A 21,233-nucleotide genomic window follows, 5' to 3' on the forward strand; every position below is an offset into this window, starting at 1 on the left:
CAGACTCTAAATGACATTCTCAAAAATGACTTTTTACATTACCTAATACTGAAAGTGAATATGTTTTTATCTATTTTGGAGATGCTTGGTTTCTCATTTACTGGGTAAAAACTGGAAGAACTCCAATAGTAACTGCAATATGTATAAAAACGTTTGGACAGATTACCTTGCAGTTGTTTGTACAAGCAACACTGCACAATAGAATAGTGCTCCACCAATTCAGGGGCACCCTATAACCCTCCTGCTGTCCTCCCTTGTCATATGGTGGTTTGCTTTGCCTTTCTTGTCAGCATATAAACAGTTGTATCTGAACAGGGGTGTCCAATGTTAATCGGCAAACATATGATCGATTGTTTTAAGACTTACTAATTGATCAACAATTAGAATTAGTCTTTGCTGCTGGTTGCTTAGAATGAAAGTAACTACACTAAGTATATGTGGATAAGATTTAACACCCATGTATCTGTGAGTTTTCAGGTCTTTATCTATAAGTTTTTAGTATTAGGTCTATCCAAAGTCTTTAAACCTGAACCTTGATAGTTTCTAGTCTTAAATTTTGTCATGCTTGGTGGAATATAACTTTTTAAGACCAATCAGTTACAATAACTTAATTCATAATCCAAATTTGAAGACTTGGTTCTTGGTTTGATTATTGTCTTCATTTTTGAATACAAGGCTTTTTAATGTTACGGTTTTTAAGGCTTGTTAAGGTTCTGTTCTAAAGATGGACATTATTTACTATATTCTGAAACTAAAGTGTTAAGGGGCCCCTTAAATATTAAGAAACAGCCAGGGCCAGATCATTTACACACTTGTAAAGCACCTCGATTGATGCACACACACCCTCTCACACACTGTTTCCTCTGGTCTATCCCTCTTCCCCTCTCTAACTGACCCTGTGCCGTTTTACATCAAAGGTGAGGTTGTGTGAGTTTGCCCGTCTCCCTCTCGGAAAGTTCCTCTCTCAGGCCTTGAAGCTATTCTTTCTCTAATCTCTCTGCCTGTGGGTCAGACCGGGACAGGCCTCACTCCCAGCCTGGGATTACAGGCCCAGATTCCTCACTTTTTCTCTTCGCCCTGAGCGTGCAACCCTCATTGTTACAGGCTCAGCTCAGACAGTGCTGTTAGTTTAGACATGACAAAGGATCAGCTGGTTCAACACAGTCATCCACAGAAGCACTTCTCCAGGTCCAGCGCTTCCACCAATCTTTTCCTGTTTTTGCTGGTGGAATGCTGAGACAGAGCTTTCCTGACCGAAGAATAAACAGTGTGGGTGCATGAAGGTTTAGGAATCATTATCTCTCACTGTAAATCCTCAAACTGACCATCAGCTGCATGTCAGAGGCAAGGACAACCCCTCCCCCCTCAAAAAAAAATGTATAACCAAATACATCTGCATTTAATACCAAAGACAAGTTTTTTTTTGTTTAAAATATATTTCTTGTATGAATGACACACATAGTAACTGTAGCTCCTTGGGACATGTCTCCCCATAGTGGTGAAAAAGTGCACAGTCCATTATCACTAAAATAACTTAATCCTGATTAGTCTAACATCTTTTACTGGTTATACACCATTAGAATATATGTCTGGAGTGTGTACATTAAAAAATAAAAATATGTAACACTTTGAAACACAAGAAGTGAATTTTTGTACCAGTAGTGGCATAAAGTTATCCAAAACGGTGTGTAAGACTGGTGGAGGTGAACACGCTAAGATGCATGAAAACTGGGGCTATTCCACCAAATATTGATTTTTGAACTCATAAAACTATGAAATATGATTTTTTTTCTTTGCATTATTTTGTTTTTTATTGCATTATTAAATTACAATATTTTTTTTGGAATTTGGGAGAAATGTTGTCTATAGTTTATAAAATAAAACAACAATGTTCATTTTACTCAAACATATACCTATAAATAGCAAAATCAGAGAAACTGAAGTGGTCTCTTATTTTTTTCCAGAGCTGTATATGCTGGAGTGAAACTGATGGAGTTATATTGCAGTGTGGGCTGCTGGGATATGTAGTTTTAGTGATATGCGCACATAAGGGGTATAAATAACAGTTACCAGTGTTTTATTATTAATGTATTTTTTTATTACATATATTTATGAATATAACTGAGAAAATGTCAATTAACAACACATTAAGAATAAAGAATAATAATTATTATATTATTATTCTAAAATTAAATAAATAAAATCTCAGTTCCCAGAGCTCTGGCTCTTTAAGGTACGGCGGCCGCTGAGGTCCATAAAGCTGGTGTGACTCCGCGTTTGCTGGTTTGAGGGGAGCTGGGGCTGGATGAAGACGAGGTTGAGCAGACTCGCTCTGGATCTCAGCAGCTCTGTTTATACCGACCGCGGCCGGGCTGCAGCTGCGCGCTGGACGCCTGCAGGCGGGTATCTCACTGTGATTTAAAGCCCGGTTTAGAGGCGTGCGTGCTAGCGGTTAGCCCTCTCTGCAGAGGCAGCGCAGCGCTGAGGCAGAGAACAGCGTAATCTCTCCTTTAATAACTGCAGTCTTTCATTTAACCTTATTTTACAGCGTTTATCTGCTGCTGACTGACTTTACTAATGTAGCGCATTCAGCCGAACACCCCCGTCCACTAACATTAACACTGAGATCACTGTGATTCTAGCTGAGAGACTACTGAACACAGCCTGTTTACCACATTGTTCATTATGGGTAATTAACTGCAGGCTGGATTATCAAATACAACCCATATTTATTTCAGTATATTTATTATCAGCTTTTCTTTACACAACAACGTTAAATTTATTTAGCTCTGTGAATTCACCGATATGCACCATGAATAACACTATAAACACTGGATTTGAATTAAAAACGTGTAAAAACAAACATTATCATTAAAATATTTTTTATTCTGAACAGTCTAATATGATTTTATTAGTTATACACCATTTCTCCCAAATTCCAAACAAAGTTATTGTCATATAGAGTACGTATTTGCAGAAAATGAGAAATGCTCAAATTAACAAACAAAAAAAAGATGCAGAGCTTTCAAACCTTAAATAATGCAAAATAAATGTTCATATTTATAAAGTTTTAGGAGTTCAGAGATCAATATTTGGTGGAATAACCCTGTTTTTTAATCACAGTTGGCATGTTCTCCTCCACCCGTCTTACACACTGCTTTTGGATAACTTTACGCCACTCCTGGTGCAAAAATTAAAAGTTCAGCTTGGTATGATGGCTTGTGAACATCTTCCTCTTGATTATATTCTAGATGTTTCAATATATATACACACACACACACACACACACACCATACCATATTGTTAGTTTCTTGTCATTTTAACAGCTATAGCTTGGCTGTTTATTAGCGAGCTAACTCCCTTATCCTTTAATGTAGCTTTTTCATTAAATACCTTTATTCTTAAAAACCTAAGAATGAATATGGTCTTGTCTGAACATCCTGTCAATGTATCTTTAGTTCTGTAATCCTAATCCACAAAATCCTCTTTGTTTTAGACTGGAGTTCATGTCTGCTATAGCTACACAACATGAAAGAGAAGGAGAGGAGGAATGTGGGACATGCCTGTGAATTTCTACAAGCTGGCTTCTGTGCAGCAGAGAACAGCAGTGTGAACAAAAGCATGAAACCCTCGGCGAATGGATCAGAATCGGTGAGAACATTTTATCAACAGAATATAATCAGATTGATTATATTTAGTTTACAATATTCAGTCTGATCTGGGATATGGTGTCAGTACAGGTTTAGACTAGACTGTTTTAGATCCTTGTTTTTTAGAGATATTTACACATTAATAAAATGAGTGTGTCTGTGTTCTGTGTTACAGAAACTGGGTATAAACACAGATATGCACCTTAAAGAGGATTCATTTACAACCACAGTCTCTGAGAACTCTACATCCTATCAGAATTTATCCACACTGCAGACAGGCAGTGTTGTCATTTTTGATCCAGATGGGCGACCACTTCAGTGTGAGTGCATGGTGAGAACATATTTCAGGCAATGTGGGATTTATAATACACTAGTGATAGTATTGTATTGTATTTGTGTGTTTAGTGGTTCATTTTAATTGGCAATAAATTTAACAGTAATCTCATATGTGCTAATTTTTGTATGTTAGTTTTCTTCCACACCCTTTAATCCTTTGAGGCACCTTAACCCTCCATTTCTATCATTTCTCTATATTTTCTGAAATTTAAAAGTGTTAAAATCCAGCACAAAGGAAGTGACATTTTATAGCTTATTATTTTATGTGTGTGTTATTTCTTATTAATTCATATGATATAGTTAGCACCACTAAGTATACAGTGGATACTCAAAGAAACCACTTTAGAAATGACTTTTGACCTGGCACCTAAAAGATTGCATGCAAAATCTGCTTTTTTTAATGGTTTGTAATTGGTCTATATCAGTTCATCTTACATTTTAAAAGAAATTTTCTAAGCATGCCTAAAACAATATCAACTATGGGCTTATTAGTTTTGCTAACGCTAACTTTACTGACAATCTACATAAATATTATTATAGATATTATAGATTATTATAGATTTTGTTAAAATTGTGTCCTTATATAAGTTACAGAATACAAAAACATAAATGGTGTTAAATGTTGTCTCCAGGTGATTGGCCAGTCAGAAAATGGACAGTTATATGTTATCCCATCCAATCAACTTGGAGGAACACGAGTGTTGCTGCCTAATGGACAAATGCTGAATGCAGCAGTTTCAGGTAAACCAAATATAAGTTTGGTTTATTACATATTCACAAATCTAAGCTAGAAATTAATGGAATGGTACGACTGTCTGCTTTTTGCACAGCAGGTTCCAATCAAGAAAATAAGCCCACCCTCAGTGCAGCTACCAGTGACTGCAGTGCCAACACTTCAACCACTGTAACTTCCTCAAATGCCACATCTGTCAAGGCTGAGACAGAAATGTGAGTTAATATAATATTTAACATGTATGTAAGCTTTTATGATTTCATTACGTAACAGTAACTAGCACGTATACATGGTGTTACACTAAGGCTGTCCTTCTTTCTCTAATTTATGTTATTAAACTTATTGATCAGTTCTCTAGATGAGTATGTGCCTTCACCAAAGTGTCTGCCTACAAGTGCTCCAAATTGGGCGAAGAGGCTTCGTAGCTGTGAGGTACATTATCACAATAAACTCAAAGACAAAACAATTTTTTTTAATTGTTTATCATTATGGATTATTTTGGTTAAAGGTTCAGTTGATTTATTATAATGCTTAAAGTGCTTGATATCAGTCTTGGTTAATGAAGCTTGTTTTGTGTGGAGAAGAAAATTGGGGACTCGTACCGTGGTTACTGTAACACAGAAGCTGAGCTGGAGGCTGTGTTGCTTCTGCATAAGCAGCAGACTCACTCTGTGTTTGGCACCCGCCAGTCTCCCTCACCAGCCAAGCCTGCCAGCCGCCTTATGTGGAAGTCTCAGTACGTGCCATATGATGGCATACCATTTGTAAATGCTGGTAGGTGGCCTTTACTGCCCATAGTATTATTTTCTATTAAAAGATTATTTATTTAGTGAATATATCTAATATTTTTGCCAATTTTTATGTATACAGCTCTGGAAAAAAATAAGGGACTGTTTTAAAATGATGAGTTTCTTTGATTTGACCAAATTAAAAACTTCTGTTATAAAATCAAGAGGAAGGTGGATAATCAAAAGCCATCAAACCAAGCTGAACTGCTGGAATTTTAGCACCAGGAGTGACATAAAGTTATCCAAAAGCAGCGTGCAAGACTGGTGGAGGAGAATGTGCCAATGCATAAAACTGTGATTAAAAAACAGAGTTTTTCCACCAAATACCGATTTCTAATCTCTAAAATTTCTAAAATTTTATGAATATGAGTTTTTTGTTTGCTTTGCATATGAAAGCTCTGCATCTTTTTGTCATTTCAGCCATTTCTCGTTTTCTGCAATTAAATGCTCTAAATTACAATATTTTTATTTGGAATTTTGGGAGGAATGTTGTCGGTAGTTTATAGAATAAAACAATAATGTTTATTTTACTCAAACATATACCTATAAATAGCAAAATCAGAGAAACTTATTCAGAAACTGAAGTCTCTTAATTTTTGTCCAGAGCTGTATATATATATATTGTGTGACCACTGTATATATAAGTATATAATTATGTATAGGTGATCTTACAGTGTGGGTGTCTGTTTTTTAAACATCCCTTTTTTCTTGATTATTAGGAAGTAGGGCTATTGTGATGGAGTGTCAGTTTGGACCACGGAGGAAAGGTGTCCAGCTCAAAAAAGGAACTGGACAAGAAACCAGCCAAAACCCCAGTTATAAAGCTACCTGTCCTGCAAGGTACATTTAGTATAATTGGTTTGGATTGGATATAATTATGATGATCATTGACGTGGCATTTTTTTGGATGTTACTTTGTCTAGGTTTACCTTAAACTAAACATTTCTTTCTGCAGAATATATATCAAGAAAGTACGAAAATTTCCTGACTATAAGGTTCCTGTAGACCCAAAGGTAGACAAGAAGTTAGTACGGCAGGAGCAGGAGAAAGCCTTCTGCAACCTAAAGAAGAAACTGTGGGACACTGGGGGTGTCATCAGGTATAAAATGGTCTCTGAATTTAATTCTGTTACTATAATATACTGTTTTTTTGTGCTTCACAATCACAGTAGTTTTTTTTTCTTTTTTTTTTCAACCAAACAGGTATTATATTCAGCTTCCCACCCAGAAGGCCCACCTTTATCATGATATAGACATAGCACTTCTCCCCCCACCCCCTGAGCAGCCTGGCTTTCCAAAGGAGGAGAATGAAGAGGAGAATGATGAAGATGAGGAAGTTCAGAAAGATGGAGAGGAAGTTGTAGAGGAGGAAGATGTCAGTTTGGTTCCATCACGACTGCACCCTCTAGTGGCAGAGAAGATTAATGAGCTGGTGGCACGAGGATGTAACCAAGTCTACTCTATTCGCAAGCAGCTCAGGTATGATTTTGGCTGAGCTTTAGTAGCTGGAACTCACTGGAACTGATTAAAAAAAGAACATTGGCAATGTATAGTAAATACAATTAACCTCCTAAAAGACTCGAAATCTTTCATGACATGCATTTTTTATTTCTCTTTGCTATTTGGGCTAATTGGCATCTGATTAGTGTAGAAACAAAGAATTATCTTTTTACATGGTGTAGTTTCTGAGAAAAATTATGTCCACATATGAGGACTTCAGTTTTCTATTTCGATAGAACACAATGAAGTCGCATTTAGTAATGATGTGCAAAACATTAATTTTGTGCCTGAACAAAATGTTGTGCCTTTCTTTTATTATTGCTTCACATACACTGCATACACATGGTGAACCCGGCACACGTATCCGGCTTATGTAAAGCAATGGCAATCCACTTAACCACTGGCCTTACAAATGGTTAAATCATGACATAAAGTTGCTTCTGATATTCTAAAATTATCAACCCAAAGCTCAGCTAAATAATGGAGTTGCACAACAGTCTGGGGTGTTTGTGCTCCCAGTGTGGTAAATGTTTTTGGGCTGACGTGAAGATTTAAGCACTTAATAGGTGGGAACTCCTCGTTTTGTTTGGCTGTTTATAACTGGCTGTAACACAGCCATTTATTGTTGTTTTACTATGTATAACTGCACTACCTCCATTACACACTAAACAGACTCTACTTTTATTTTTATTGTATTTTTCATCAGTATGATTTATACCTGATTCTTTTGTGGTAACTTCCGTGTACCATGTTTACCTGCTGCTACTGGATGTCCAGAATTTTCCTCTGTAATCATCCAATAAAGCATCCATCCATCCATCATAGATTTGGCTGAAAGAAGAATTAGTTTTTTTTTTTAATTCCTAATTTTATACAGCCTACAGCATTTAAAGTAAAAGCATAACTGTAATGAAGTTTTCTGCCAACATTTCCAATATGCCAATATAATTACACCAAACATTTGTGAAATTTTTGAAAGGAAATATGACTTGAGTTTGAAATTGTATCATACAGAACTTTCCCCTTGAAAGAACAAACAACACTGGCGAAACTCTGTTTTGGCAGTTTTCTACATCATCACACTGCCACTACTGACCTGCACTGTTCCTCACAAGCAGGCCAGCTAAGTAACCACATGCTGTTTTGCTGAAATTTAGAGCCTTTTATCAGTGTAACCTATTAAGGGACTGAATTGTTCTGACCAGGCAACTGTTTCATTCCTCATGAGTGTCTACTTCTTTAAAGATAGATTTTTTTTGCTCATTCCGGTTCTTAAGTGAACCTGAACTGAGGCTGAAAATTTGCAGCCTGCAGTTTGTAACTAATAAACTGGCACCTTAGCCTAAAGCAAAGAAACCAGTAAACACAAATATCTGCTTTTGTTCACTCTTTCTATAGGAAGTTTGTAGAACGTGAGATGTTTAAGGCAGACAGTGTGCCAGAGAGACACAATCTGTGCTACTTCCCCACTGTCAATGACATCAAGAACCACATGCATGAAGCTCAGAAATACCTGCATCTGACAGATGTAGTACTGGTCTCTCCAGGATCTGAGGTGTGGGATTTTATATGATATTTATTATAATTTATTAGATTAGATAAGATTAGATTATTATGTATCTTAATAAACAACAAGTGCAAGAAAACTGTAGAGTGATTTTAATTTGACTCTCTTTGTCCCAAACAGTGGAAGCCAGAGGGTGAGAACCTCCTTACAGAGACTGTGACCTTGACACTGACCCCTGCCTCTATTGATGGTAAAATATACATACACAGTCTGTGGCTTATCCAAGTTTGTGGCGCTGATATACCTTAAAAACACTCTAAGTATATATTTTAGAGTACATTTTTTAGAGAGGTAAAAATGTCAATTTGCTTTATTGACACTGTCCACTTGATCAGACATGGACTGTAAAAGTGAGTTAAGGAGGGACGATCACAAACATCTACCATATTTTTTGCACAATAAGGTTCACTTAAAATCTTTTAATTTTACTAAAAATCGCCAGTGTGCATTATAATCCAGTGCTCCTTATGTATGAATTTTATCAGTCAGGTTGTAAGGAGCAGTTAAGCCACTCCCTTGAAGAACAGCATTATACAGGAGTTTCAGTTAAGCTCTTCAGCACTGAGGCTGGAGCAGTATTAGCATTAGCTGCTAACTGTGCTAAACGCTAGCTCTTTAGCCATTTAGAGGTGAGTATTATCAGATTGTAGTCTGCACGTTTACCGTGTTAAAACAAGCTAAATGCGTCGAACTGCTAGTTTATATCGCCCTGGCTTACCAGAACACACTCAGGGTTCCTCAGTGTGGCATCGTCTGCTGGTTGTTAGCTGCGAAAGCTAATGTTAAACAAATGAAAGCGGTTTACTCACCCAAATAAACTGTTTTTAGGAGAGAAATCTGTGTAGATTAACATTCAGCGCTCGTTTAAACTTTAAAATAATTTTTTTTAAATCCTGATCTTTGAAGAAACAATAAATGAGCAGGTGTCCTGATACTTTTGTACATAGATTGTACATTTGAATAGTGATTTGTGGAGTAATTGTTGTTATATTGTTGTTTAGAAGACTCTAAGAAAGAAGATCTTTTAGAAGAGAGTGATACTCTTTGTTCTGAGGCCGTTCACTTCTTCAGCTCTCTGACCTCACTTCAGCCAAAGATCTTTGCACAACTGCAGGTATGTATGGTGTGTATATATATATATATATATATATATATATATATATATATATATATATATATATATATATATATATATATATTACATATGTAAAGCTGCGTTTTTTCCCCCTTATGTTCTGCAGTAGCTCTGCATTGCCTACAGATGTGTCAGACACAGCTCTAGCTGATCTGATTAGATAAATAGCTTCATTAATCTTCATATCAAGTGCTTAATGAAAAAACAAATGAGCCTGATTAACAAAAAATACAGATGAATAATAATGTACTACTGTGCATGCTAATGCTCATCTGTGAACTATAAATCACATCTGTGCAGTTATGATACAATTGTCATATAATTTGTCTGAGCATATGCTGAATATTAATTCAAAAACATTGTTGTAACTGGTTCTAAATTAAACAGTATGTACTGTTATTATTGTATTTTTTAATCTGGGTTGATTTTCTTGTGTCAGTGTGTGCAGTTGCAGTCAGCCACGTGTCCAGCAGAGGGCTCTCCTGCACAGCAGTCTGTTTCAGCAGTAGAGCCCGCTGACCCCTCCAACCCTCTGAACCCACAGACTCTGTTCCTGAACCCGTCTTCCTTCCTGCAGTCTAGCTCTGCAGCTGGAGAGGTTGCAGCTGTGCCTGGGCCTCCGGGCTTGCTGGGTATGGGTCAGCTGGTTAACATCTCCACCATGGATGCCGGGGGGACTGAGGAAGGGGTCACGCAAATCCTACTAGAAGACGGCCAGACCATTCCAGTGCACATTGTGGATCCATTCAGCATAGGTGAGCCGTGGAGATACTGCAGATATAGCTATATATTGTTTCTGTCATGCAAACTGTGTTGCAATGTAAAGAAGAACTACCTATCATTGCTGTCCAATGAAAAACATCTTCAAAACAGCAACTTTACAGTAGAAAGATAAAACCTTCCTAACTTTAAATGAAATTCAATTTATAAAGAGTGTATTTCAGGTAATTTTGGAGAATTTATTTTGGTCCATTCATCAAGAAATTGCATGTAATACAGTAAACTAATTTTTTTATTGGACAGTGTCGATATATACAGCTTTGGACAAAAATAAAAGACTACTTAATGATAATCTTAAACTAACAATTGAAAGACATTTTTCCTTGATTTTACCAAATTAAAAAAACCTCTAGACTATAACCAAGCAATGTTTGTACCAGGAGTAGCATAAAGTAATCCAAAAGCAGTGTGTAAAACTAGTGGAGGAGAACATGACAAGATGCATGACAATTGTGATTTAAACCAGGGTTATTTGACCAAATATTGGTTTCTGAATTATTAAAACCTTTGTTTTCTCTGCATTATTTAAGGTTTGAAAGCTCTGTACCCTTTTCATTATTTTGACCATTTCTCATGTTCTGCAAATAAATGCTCTAGATGACAATATTTTTATTTGGAATTTGGGAGAAATGTTGTTCGTAGTTTATAGGAAAAAAACAACATTGCTCATTTTAATCAAAAACATATACCTAGAAATGCACGTTGTCTCTTAAATGTTTCCAGAGCTGTATAATTCCAGAGTACATATAATATATATATATATATTACCAAATGTTATATATAATATATTTATTTCATAGTGAAATTTATGTTGATGTGCAGAATACATAAGCAATTAAGAGTCATAACACAATAATGTTCTGCATGTTTAAACAATGAGGTCCTCATAAGAAAAAAGCATTTTCATTAGCTCCTTAAACCCACAGTGCTGTTCTTGTGTTTTTTCCCCGTAGCTCATCCTGCTTCAGTGGAGGTTGAGGATGGCATTGAAGTGAAATCGACAGACATTTCAACAGAGCAATCCAGAGACCAAGGCTAGAACCACTATTTAACCAATGAAGTCTTGTATCCTGATATTTTCACAGTGAAACTGATCAATGTGGACTGATTTACTGTGAACTGTGTTACTGACTGAACATGGCAACCTATGCAACCCATGTTTCCATGTTTGTTTTTTTGTTATAAATAAATTATGTATTAATTTATTGAGAGTGCAGATGTGCAATAAATGCAGAGAAGGATGAATGAGATGAAAGTCATTTGTGCCCTTTTGTGTCCTTGCTTTATATGTTTTATATGCCAGAAGTCATGGGATAGCAAACTTTACATTGAACATTAAGTGTTACCTCAGAAGATGGCTTGAAAATATGAGGTGTTATCTTGTGAGTGAAGCTGGTCAGTGTGCTCATGGTAAGATGACCTAAAGTATCAGAGTTTGAATGAGGCGTTCTAGGTGAATGAACCAACAATTTTAGGAAAATATGTGTGCATTAAACATTCCTGTAGGTATTTTAGATGAATTTAGAAGATTTAGATATAAAAAATGTTAGGGCTTTTCACATAAAGTGCATAGGCTCCATTGGTTACCAAAAAATATTCCGATTACTCATGAACTGTTTGAATACTCTGTTTAAAAAAATCTTATGTGAAGATAAAAGCTTCATAAGATCATTTGACTTCCCTTAACTAATTATACTGTTTATTTAAGTTGGTCTCCAAAATGATAATTTTACAGTAGAAGAAAAGTTAGTGTGAAATGATTTTCAATTCTATTGGATAATTTATCATTACCCCTGGATATATTATGTGTTATAATTCTAAGTAAAACATACTTCACCTATTAATTACTATTTGTTTGCGTACCATATTTTTTGCACTGTAAGGCGCACTTATAATCTTTTAATTTTCAAAAAAATCGTCAGTGTGCCTTATTTATGAATTTTATTTAGTCAGGTATTAAGGAGCACTTTGCTGAAGTGCAGCATTATACAGGAATTTCAGTGAAGTTTCTTCAGCACTGAGACTGCAGCAGTATTAGCATTAGCCGCTAACCGTGCCAAGTGCAAGCTCTTTGCTGTTCCGAGGTGAGTATCGGACTGCAGTCTGGCTCACTGGAACACTCTGTTGGGTGGCATTTACTAGCGCTAACCACGGTTAGCCACTAATGCTAATGCACTTTACTCACCCAAATAAAGGGTTTCTATTAGAGAAATCTGTGTAAATTAACATCCAGTGCTCATTTGACTTAAAATATATATATTTTTTAAGAATTATAATTTTGTTTACTAAGCTTAGCTTTACTTTACTTACCCAAACCACCTGCGGTGAGACCTGCTGAATTAAAAGGAAAATGACACCCCTGTTCCTTAATAGTGTTGCATATTGTGCCTTATAATTCAGTAAGGCTTATAGTGCGAAAAATAATTTGCTTGTTGAAGTCTGGACAGCTGTAATTTTCTCTGTATGATTTTTTGGCCAGAATAAACTATATATATTTTTTGTTATTATTACAAAACATTACAATTATCCAAATGAAACAATGTGCTTCTTCAGCCAACTGTTTAATCCAACCTAAACATAATTACACCAGAGTATCCGGCTTCACAGCTCCTAATAGTCCAGCTGTAAACATTCAGTGTAAATATGACAACTTGACAAATAGTTTTCGATCAGTACCTAATACCAACACGAAACAGCTTACAGCAGGGACAGAATCTGTGTTTTTGTTTTTGGTTTTAACTCTTGCTAAAGCTAGGTAGCACTGGAAATACAGGAAGCTACAGCACCTCTTCCACCAGCTCCTCCGGAGCTTCCACTAATCCCAGCAGCTTCATCAGACTGAAGTAAGAGAAAACCCAGGGCCGAGAGATGTCCTGCGTCTGCTCCAGACCCTCAGTCTCCACAAACAGACTTCTGCTGAAGTTGAGTTGTTGCTCCAGTGCTGCTCTCTGCCTGTGAGAGAGAAGAATGCAGCACATCTCGAGAGATCTCTTTTTAGCTGATGTAAATCACCTTGTCTAAATCTTACACTGAATAAATATTTCAAAATGTTACAGTTTCATTTAATAATTGAGTTTGCATTAATGAGGGAAACAAATTGATGCTCTGAGTTACTCATTCTCTTTTTTAAATGATTATCAATCTAGGATTATAGAGCTTGGTGTGATTTTAAACAGTGCGCTTAGTCAGCAGCTACAAGTATTAGTAGTAGTATTTTACCATTTTATGACAATTGTATTTTATGCTGTAACACAATGAAAGCATTCAGTTGAAGGGTATTTACTTTAAAAAGTAAATTAATACACAATTTGTTTCTAATTTAAAAAAGCAAAAATAAATATCCATAATAAGAAACATATCACAGCAAACTAAAGTAAAAATACCAAGAAATTCTCATCTTTGTTTTTTTTTTTTCATAATACAAGTCAATGTTATGAGAGTGATCAAGCTGGAATGTGAACAAACCTGTTAAATATATTACATTACATTATATTACATATAATACATTACAAAACATAGTATTTAGCTATTTTATGTCACTTTCCCAACACAGGCAAATAATTATATTTAAGGGTTGCCTTGTTTATTTTTTTTAAAAAGTATATTTAAATTCATTAATTAATTAAAGTAAATGACATTTTTAAACTTGGGTGACTGAATTCTCATTGTTGCAACACAGAAATATTTGAAGATAAATGTCTAAATAATGTTTTTCCAAAGTTTATTTTTCAAATCCGTAAAGTAATATACTAAATTGACAAAGTATATATACAGCTCTGGGATTTTTTTGTGTTTATTAAATAATATAAATATTTTAAATAATATAAATCTAAAATTGATTTGCAGAATGTTTACATATAGTTTGTAGCAGTTTTGTGAGAATTGCCCAAGTGATAAACATACAGAAAACAGATTTCCAAAAAGAAAAAAATTATTTAGACTAAGTATATAAAGAACTCCTTATATATATATATACATATATAGCTACTGCTAAATCTAATCTTCTGGTTAGTGCAGCTGCTCTGACTGAGAGACCTGACTGCAGGTAGTGCTTAAAATGTAGCATTACAGAGCTGTAGAGAGTTCAGGTAGAGAGTGTGAAATTAAAATGTGAAATACCTTTCAAACAGTTCAGCCAGTAGTCTTGCCTCCTCCTCAGCCTGCCGTGCTGCTTCCTCCTCCTCTCTCCTCCTCTTCTCTGCTATCCTCCTCTTCTCCTCCTCATCCTCCTTCTTCCTGCGTAAGTACTCTATCCTCTCACTTTCATCCATCCCCTGCAGTTTGATCCTCTCCCTCTCTCTCTCAGCCTCCTCCTCCTGCTGCTGACGCTTTAACTCGGCTACATTCAGCAGAGAAATCAGAACAGACATTCATCATGTTAAGAATCTTAATATAATTTAATGTTCTGCTACATGTTTTTAAATGTGTTTAGTGGTGCTAAATATACAGCTCTGGAAAAAATTGAGACCACTTCAGTTTCTGAATCAGTTTCTCTTATTTTGCTATTTATAGATATATGTTTGAGTAAAATGAACATTGTTGTTTTATTCTATAAACTAAAAAAAACAACATTACATTCACATTTATTTTCAGAAAATGAGAAATGGCTGAAATAACAAAAATGATGCAGAGCTTTCAGAACTCAAATAATGCAAAGAAAACAAGTTCATATTCATAAAGAGTTCAGAAATCAATATTTGGTGGAATAACCCTGGTTTGTAATCACAGTTTTCATGCATATTGGCATGTTCTCCTCCACCAGTCTTACACACTGCTTTTGGATAACTTTATGCCACTCCTGGTGCAAAAATTCAAGCAGTTCAGCTTGGCCTGATGGCTTGTAATCATCCATCTTTCTCTTGATTATATTCCTGAGGTTTTTAATTTGGTAAAATCAAAAGAAACTCATCATTTTTAAGTGGTCTCTTAATTTTTCCAGAGCTATAGAGGTCTCTTTTTGAGTGAGACTGTGTGATAATAAGCATGTGATTCTGGATGTGTTGTAAAGTGAGCATAGATGCTCTTCTTTACCACCAGAGGTCACTATAACCCATGCACTGAGCCTCTGTGGGAAATACTGGTGTCACCATTATAAAAGTTATGTCAGATTCACACTACATGATTTCAAGTCATCAGATTGTTGTATCATTGACATGAGTGATAAAGTATTTCTTGCCACTGTAGCCAAAGGCTTGCTTAGAAGTGACTCAGGCGATTTTCCACTGAAAGTAAACTATAGTACAGGACCTGGCTTGAAATTGAGTGAACATCACTTGTTTACCCTTGGAAAAAGTTGTGTATTTAAATATAACAATAGTGAACTATATGCTGAATAATTAAAGTATACTTTTTGTACTTCAGTGTACTTTGAAAAAGTATACTTTATTTGGCTGTGCTAATCTTGTACTGGTGATGTACTTAGTAAAATATATGCTTAAGTATTATTTTATGAAACTGTGCTTTTTATGATGAAACTATACCTTAACTAAATAAGTCTATAAGAGTTGATATTTCTGCAATAAAACTCTACTTCAATTATTTTGTGTTGACAAATAAAAATGTGATAATAAACTTATGAGTTAAATTTATTGAAAAGTTAGTTAGTGAAGTTTGTCTAGTGTAGGTAAAAGAACAGCTGATGCTTGTAGCAATGAGATATATTGACTTTGTTTTTTCTAGTTTATATACACTCCTCAAAATTAATGTGATGTTAAAACTATATATTTAATCACACTTTTAATATGTTCAGTTGGACAGCTCACACAAATATACTTAAATTACATTAAGTAGTGGTGAAAATAACATACTACTAGTATAATGAGTATATATTTAGTACAAATTTATATCATTTTAATTACAAATAAGTAGTATTTCAGTATAATTTAAGTATATATTTTTTCACACGGGTAATTTTTGTAGAAAAGTATTAAGCTGTGAAGTAGAAGAACTGGGCTTTTTGGATGGCTGGACCTCCAATACCTTGAAGTTGTGTTTGTGATCCATAACAAATGTCTACCAACATTTAAGCAGACATACATAAAATAAAGGAGCAGCAAAATTTACTTTAGGTAACTTTTGTTTTCATAAAGAATAATTTTTAAATGAGATTTTGGAAACTAAATTTAAGAATCAAATTTTTTGAAATAAAGGTTTCTTTTTTCTATTTAAAAAAAAATGTTTTTTTTTTTAGATTCAATACATTTATCATCATGTAAAGTACAGTTTGTAGCACCTTTATATTTGAGTATTTTTCAGTGTTTTTTCAGATTTACAGAAAGCTATGTACCTGCTCTCCTCTTCTCCACTTCCTGCCTCTCTTTCTGAAGTCTCTCTAGAAGCCTCCTCTTCTCCTCCTGCCTCCTCCTCTCTCGCTCCATTTCAGCACGCTCCCTTTTCTGTCGCTCCACCTCTCTCTCCTCCTGCCTCCGTCTATCCTCCTCTTCTTTGAGCTTCCTCAACCTGTAAAATCAATCACATACAGGTGCATCTTTAAAAAATAGAATATCATTGGAAAGTTACTTTATTTCAGTAATTCAGTTCAAAATGTGAAACCCACATATTATATAGATGTATTACACACAGAGTGATATATTTTAAGTGTTTATTTCTTTTATTGTTGATGATTTGGGTTTTCATTACCTGTAACCCATGAAGTCAGTATCTTAGACAATAAGAATATTATATAAGACCATATGGTACTTTTGGCAGTGTGGGCAGTGTGCCAAGTCCTGCTAGAAAATGAAATCCACATCTCTGTAAAAGTTATCAGCAGAGGGAAACATGAAGTGCTGTAAGATTTTGTGGGAAAACACTGTACTGACTTTAGACTTGATATAACACAGTGGATCAACACCAGCAGATGACATGTCTCTCCAAATCATCACTGATCATCAGTAAATTTTACATTTAAATTTTATTTGGAAATTAAGGGACCAGAGTCTGGAGGAAGAGTAGAGAGACACACAGTCCAAACTGCTTGAGGTCTAGTGTGAAGTTTCAATCAATCAGTGATGGTTTTGAGAGACATGTCATATGTTTTATATCACACTGCCCACAATGATAAAAAGTACCAATTTGTCTTATATAATATTCATTTTTTCTAACACTGACTTTTGTGTTTTCAGTAGCTATAAGCCATTTGGTCTTCAACCAGCCAAAACGGGCACATGTCACTCCGCTGCTCATTGAGCTCCACTGGCTACCGGTTGCTGCTCGCATCAAATTCAAAGCTCTTACAATCGCCTACAAGGTGATGACAGTACAGGCTCCTTCCTACCTGCACTCGCTCCTGAAGGCTTACGCTACCTCCCGGCCACTGCTCTCCTCCAATGAACGTCGCCTCGCTTTGCCAAACACTCACACAAAGCAATCCAGACTGTTCTCATACAGAGTTCCCCAATGGTGGAACAAACTACCTCCCACTACCAGATCAGGAGAATCTCTCACTATCTTTAAGAAACTCCTGAAGACAGAGCTCTTCAAAGAGCACTTACTCTCTTAACACCTCTAACAAACTAACTAATTCTAACCTCATCTCCTTCTTCCTCTTCTCTACTCCTTAAGGCCCTATCTATAGATGTTTTATTTTTAACTTCTATAATTTTTGTATTTAACCTCTTCTATTATTTGCACTTCAATATTGTAAGTCGCTTTGGACAAAAGCGTCTGCCAAATGTAAATGTAATGTAATGTAATGTAATAACCATCAACTATAAAATAAATAAACGATTAAATTAGATCACTCTGTGTGTAATACATCTATATAATACATGAGTTTCACACGAAATTCTATTTTTCTGAGATGCACCTGTAAAAGCATATTTTATAGTCCGCACTTTAATTATGTTTCTGATGGGACCCCTTTAGTCTGGACTTTAGTTTTACCTGGCCTGTTCTGCTCTCTGCCTCTGCTCCTCCTCCAGCTCCAGCTTCATCTTCTCCTCCCTCTCCTCTCGCTTCTCCTCCCTCCTCTGCTCCTCTTCTTTCTCCTTCCTCTTTCTCTCCGTCTCCAGCCGGCGGCGTTCAGCCTTTTCAGCCTTCGCTGCGGCTTGGATCTCCCTCAGGACTGCAGCTTCATCAGGGCTTTTGGACTGAGGAGATTATACAGTGGGTGTATACATTACATCCCATTAGCTGGGTCATATTCAAAATGCATTCATTCTAACTGATTGCAGTAATAAGTGTCCTGAATTGTTAAAATTGGTGAGAGTTTGGTGAAACTTACAGTTGTTTCATTACTCCAAATGTATTTAATCAGCAACTAAAAAGATTTGTAGTGTCTGATTTTTTTTTAAGTTCTGCACTGTGGCCACAAGTCTATTTTAGTTAAATGTTATTTACTTTTAAAGGTAGTATTTGTTTCAATCATATTTACGGACGATGAGAATGGGTGATAGAGATGCTGAGCCATGCCGGCAGGCGGCTAACAGTTTTGTGGCAATAGTAACAGTGCATTGGCAGTGCTAACAGCATAGTAGCAATGCTTAAGGTGCGGGGTCATGCTAACAGGGAAGAGGCTATGCTAATGGTGCAGAAGCTTTGCTAATGGTACAGTGGCAACAGAGCACTTAATCAGTAAGCAAAATTGCCTTTTCCAGGCCAGACCACTAGGTGGTTTAGGAATAATAAATAAGCAAAAAGATTGTAGATTTGTATTCCCGCTAACCACAAAAAACAAGTGTTTTTGAGATTCCTTAAGGAATTGATGTGGCCAAAAGCTGTCCATACACTACACAACTTTGAAAAGACTCTGAAAAGACTCCCTCTCACACCTAAAGACAAGTCACAGACTTTTAATTCACAGACTAAGATTTTGCAAAGGCTGGGGGTCACTATTTACAAGACTGCAACTAGATTCTTCTGAGATTATTTCCCATCAAATAAAAAAAGACATTGCAGAATGTGGACACGACCCTGGTTGAGTGAACAGAAATATTCCTGCGCTTGCCTTGCAGCTTCCCGTAGCTCTCCTATTGGTTGTTAACATTGTTCACGTCACTATTTGCGTGAGTCGAGTCTCAAGACGTGCCATAATATTAAACACGGTTGATTTTATCAGAGCACCAGGATGCAAAAAAGACTGAATAAAACTTACAATCGTAACCACCTTACGCTGAGCGACTGAGATGATGCAACCATAACTCAACTGCAGCTGGATTCTAGCAAGACTCTCATGATTTTATCCGGACTGGCATAAGGCAACATGATTTTGCTGAAGATTACCCATGCAGTTAGCACAATGCTAACTGGTGATCATAAGCTTTCATTACTTGTCAGCAACACTAGGCTTATATTTTCAGTGCAAAACACAAAAAGCTAATTTTGCAGTGGATTCTGAAGCTTAGTTTGTTAAAAGTGATTTTTTGAGAGGTGCACTACTTGTATATGGAGCACGATACAGATCCCTGTTCAAAAAATACTCACATGACCATTTGACCCAGGCTTGGCAGGGTTTGATGGAGAGTGGTGTGCAGACTGGGAGGGCATCTGGGTAAGAGAGAGCGGTGCTGGAGTACAGGTTTTAATTTTTGTTGCTTTATTGGTTCTCCAAGGTCTCTCTCTGGCTGAGTACATGGCAGTAGAACTGTGCGTTCTGGTGGACGCTGCCGTGGGGCTGTGTGTTCTGTAGGAATATGATGAAGAGCTGTGTGTTCTGGTGGAGGTTGCAGCAGGACTGTGTGTTCTGTAGGAATACGCTGCAGGGCTATAAGTTCTGCTGGGGGCTGCAGAACCATGAGTTCTATTGGAGGCTGCTGCAGAGCTGTGAGGTCTGCTGGAGGCCAGAGTAGAGCCGTGAGATCTGCTGGAGGCTGCAGCAGAACTGAGAGTCCTGAGGGAACCTGCAGCTGTACGATCATCTCTGTACACTGAGGCCTGATCAATGTCTGCAGCAGGTCCATGAGTACTGCAGCAGCGGTCAAGCTCAGCTTGGTGTTCTGGATCGTTCTCCTCTCTGCTGGGCGCTGTTCTCTCAGGTCTCCCAGGTATATCTGCTTCTCTTTCAACCTTTCTTGGTTTACCTGAGGCCAAATAGAAACAAATTATCTGAATGATCTAAATATTGGAAGTTAAAATATTTAATATATATATAGAGAAACACTTTTTGTGTTATGAGTATAAAACTGCTTAAGTGAGTCAAGCTGACATCTGCTGAACTGTACATATCTACAGGGGCTGGACAATGAAACTGAAACACCTGGTTTTAGACCACAATAATTTATTGTGACAGACAGTTCTGGTGGAAACAGGAGAGTTGAGGTGCGCATTGAATTCTGCCGTGATTTGATCAGCCGTGGTTTTATGTTTTTTTGATACAATCCAGGTTAGCACCCGAACATCCCTTTCAGACAGCTTCCTCTTGCGTCCACAGTTAATCCTGTTGGATGTGGTTCGTCCTTCTTGGTGGTGTGCTGACCTTACCCTTGATACCGTGGCTCTTGATACATCATAAAGACTTGCTGTCTTGGTCACAGATGCGCCAGCAAGACGTGCACCAACAATTTGACCTCTTTTGAACTCTGGTATGTCACCCATAATTGTGTGCATTGCAATATTTAGAGCAGAACTGTGCTCTTACCCTGCTAATTGAACCTTCACACTCTGCTCTTACTGGTGCAATGTGCAATTAATGAAGATTGGCCACCAGGCTGCTCTAATTTAGCCATGAAACCTCCCACACTAAAATGACAGGTGTTTCAGTTTTTATTGTCCAACCCCTATAGGCTGGTATTAGCTAAACTTTTTTG

General features: G+C 36.6%; 2 protein-coding genes across 7 annotated transcripts in view; one reads left to right on the plus strand and one right to left on the minus strand.

The window, feature by feature from the left end:
* The first annotated feature begins 2,278 nt into the window (after positions 1–2,278).
* On the plus strand, positions 2,279–11,747 carry carf (calcium responsive transcription factor). Of its 6 annotated transcripts, XM_049484593.1 has the most exons (15): positions 2,279–2,403; positions 3,497–3,651; positions 3,826–3,981; positions 4,619–4,727; positions 4,817–4,934; positions 5,070–5,151; positions 5,304–5,493; positions 6,227–6,347; positions 6,463–6,606; positions 6,710–6,985; positions 8,405–8,561; positions 8,694–8,763; positions 9,575–9,687; positions 10,148–10,463; positions 11,442–11,747. In XM_049484593.1, exons 2-15 carry the CDS (start codon positions 3,529–3,531, stop codon positions 11,525–11,527), a joined length of 2,061 nt encoding a protein of 686 aa, XP_049340550.1. In that variant the 5' UTR covers positions 2,279–2,403; positions 3,497–3,528; the 3' UTR covers positions 11,528–11,747. The 6 variants fall into 6 exon arrangements, with proteins under 6 accessions (XP_049340550.1, XP_049340549.1, XP_049340551.1 ...); XM_049484592.1 differs by lacking the exon at positions 2,279–2,403 and having other exon boundaries at positions 2,421–3,651; XM_049484594.1 differs by lacking the exon at positions 2,279–2,403 and having other exon boundaries at positions 2,421–3,651; positions 9,578–9,687.
* Positions 11,748–13,033: 1,286 nt separating this feature from the next.
* Positions 13,034–21,233, minus strand: part of LOC111194900 (uncharacterized protein KIAA2012) — a 51,301-nt gene continuing 43,101 nt past the window's right edge. Inside the window, exons 20-24 of the mRNA XM_022680275.2 lie at positions 19,912–20,507; positions 18,373–18,578; positions 16,775–16,947; positions 14,608–14,827; positions 13,034–13,440 (exon numbers count right to left, since the gene is read on the minus strand). Coding sequence (XP_022535996.2) covers positions 13,266–13,440; positions 14,608–14,827; positions 16,775–16,947; positions 18,373–18,578; positions 19,912–20,507 — 1,370 coding nt within the window. The 3' untranslated portion in view covers positions 13,034–13,265. The remainder of the gene's footprint in view (positions 13,441–14,607; positions 14,828–16,774; positions 16,948–18,372; positions 18,579–19,911; positions 20,508–21,233) is intronic.

Source organism: Astyanax mexicanus, chromosome 11, assembly GCF_023375975.1.
Source record: "Astyanax mexicanus isolate ESR-SI-001 chromosome 11, AstMex3_surface, whole genome shotgun sequence".
NCBI classification, from domain to species: domain Eukaryota; kingdom Metazoa; phylum Chordata; class Actinopteri; order Characiformes; family Acestrorhamphidae; genus Astyanax; species Astyanax mexicanus.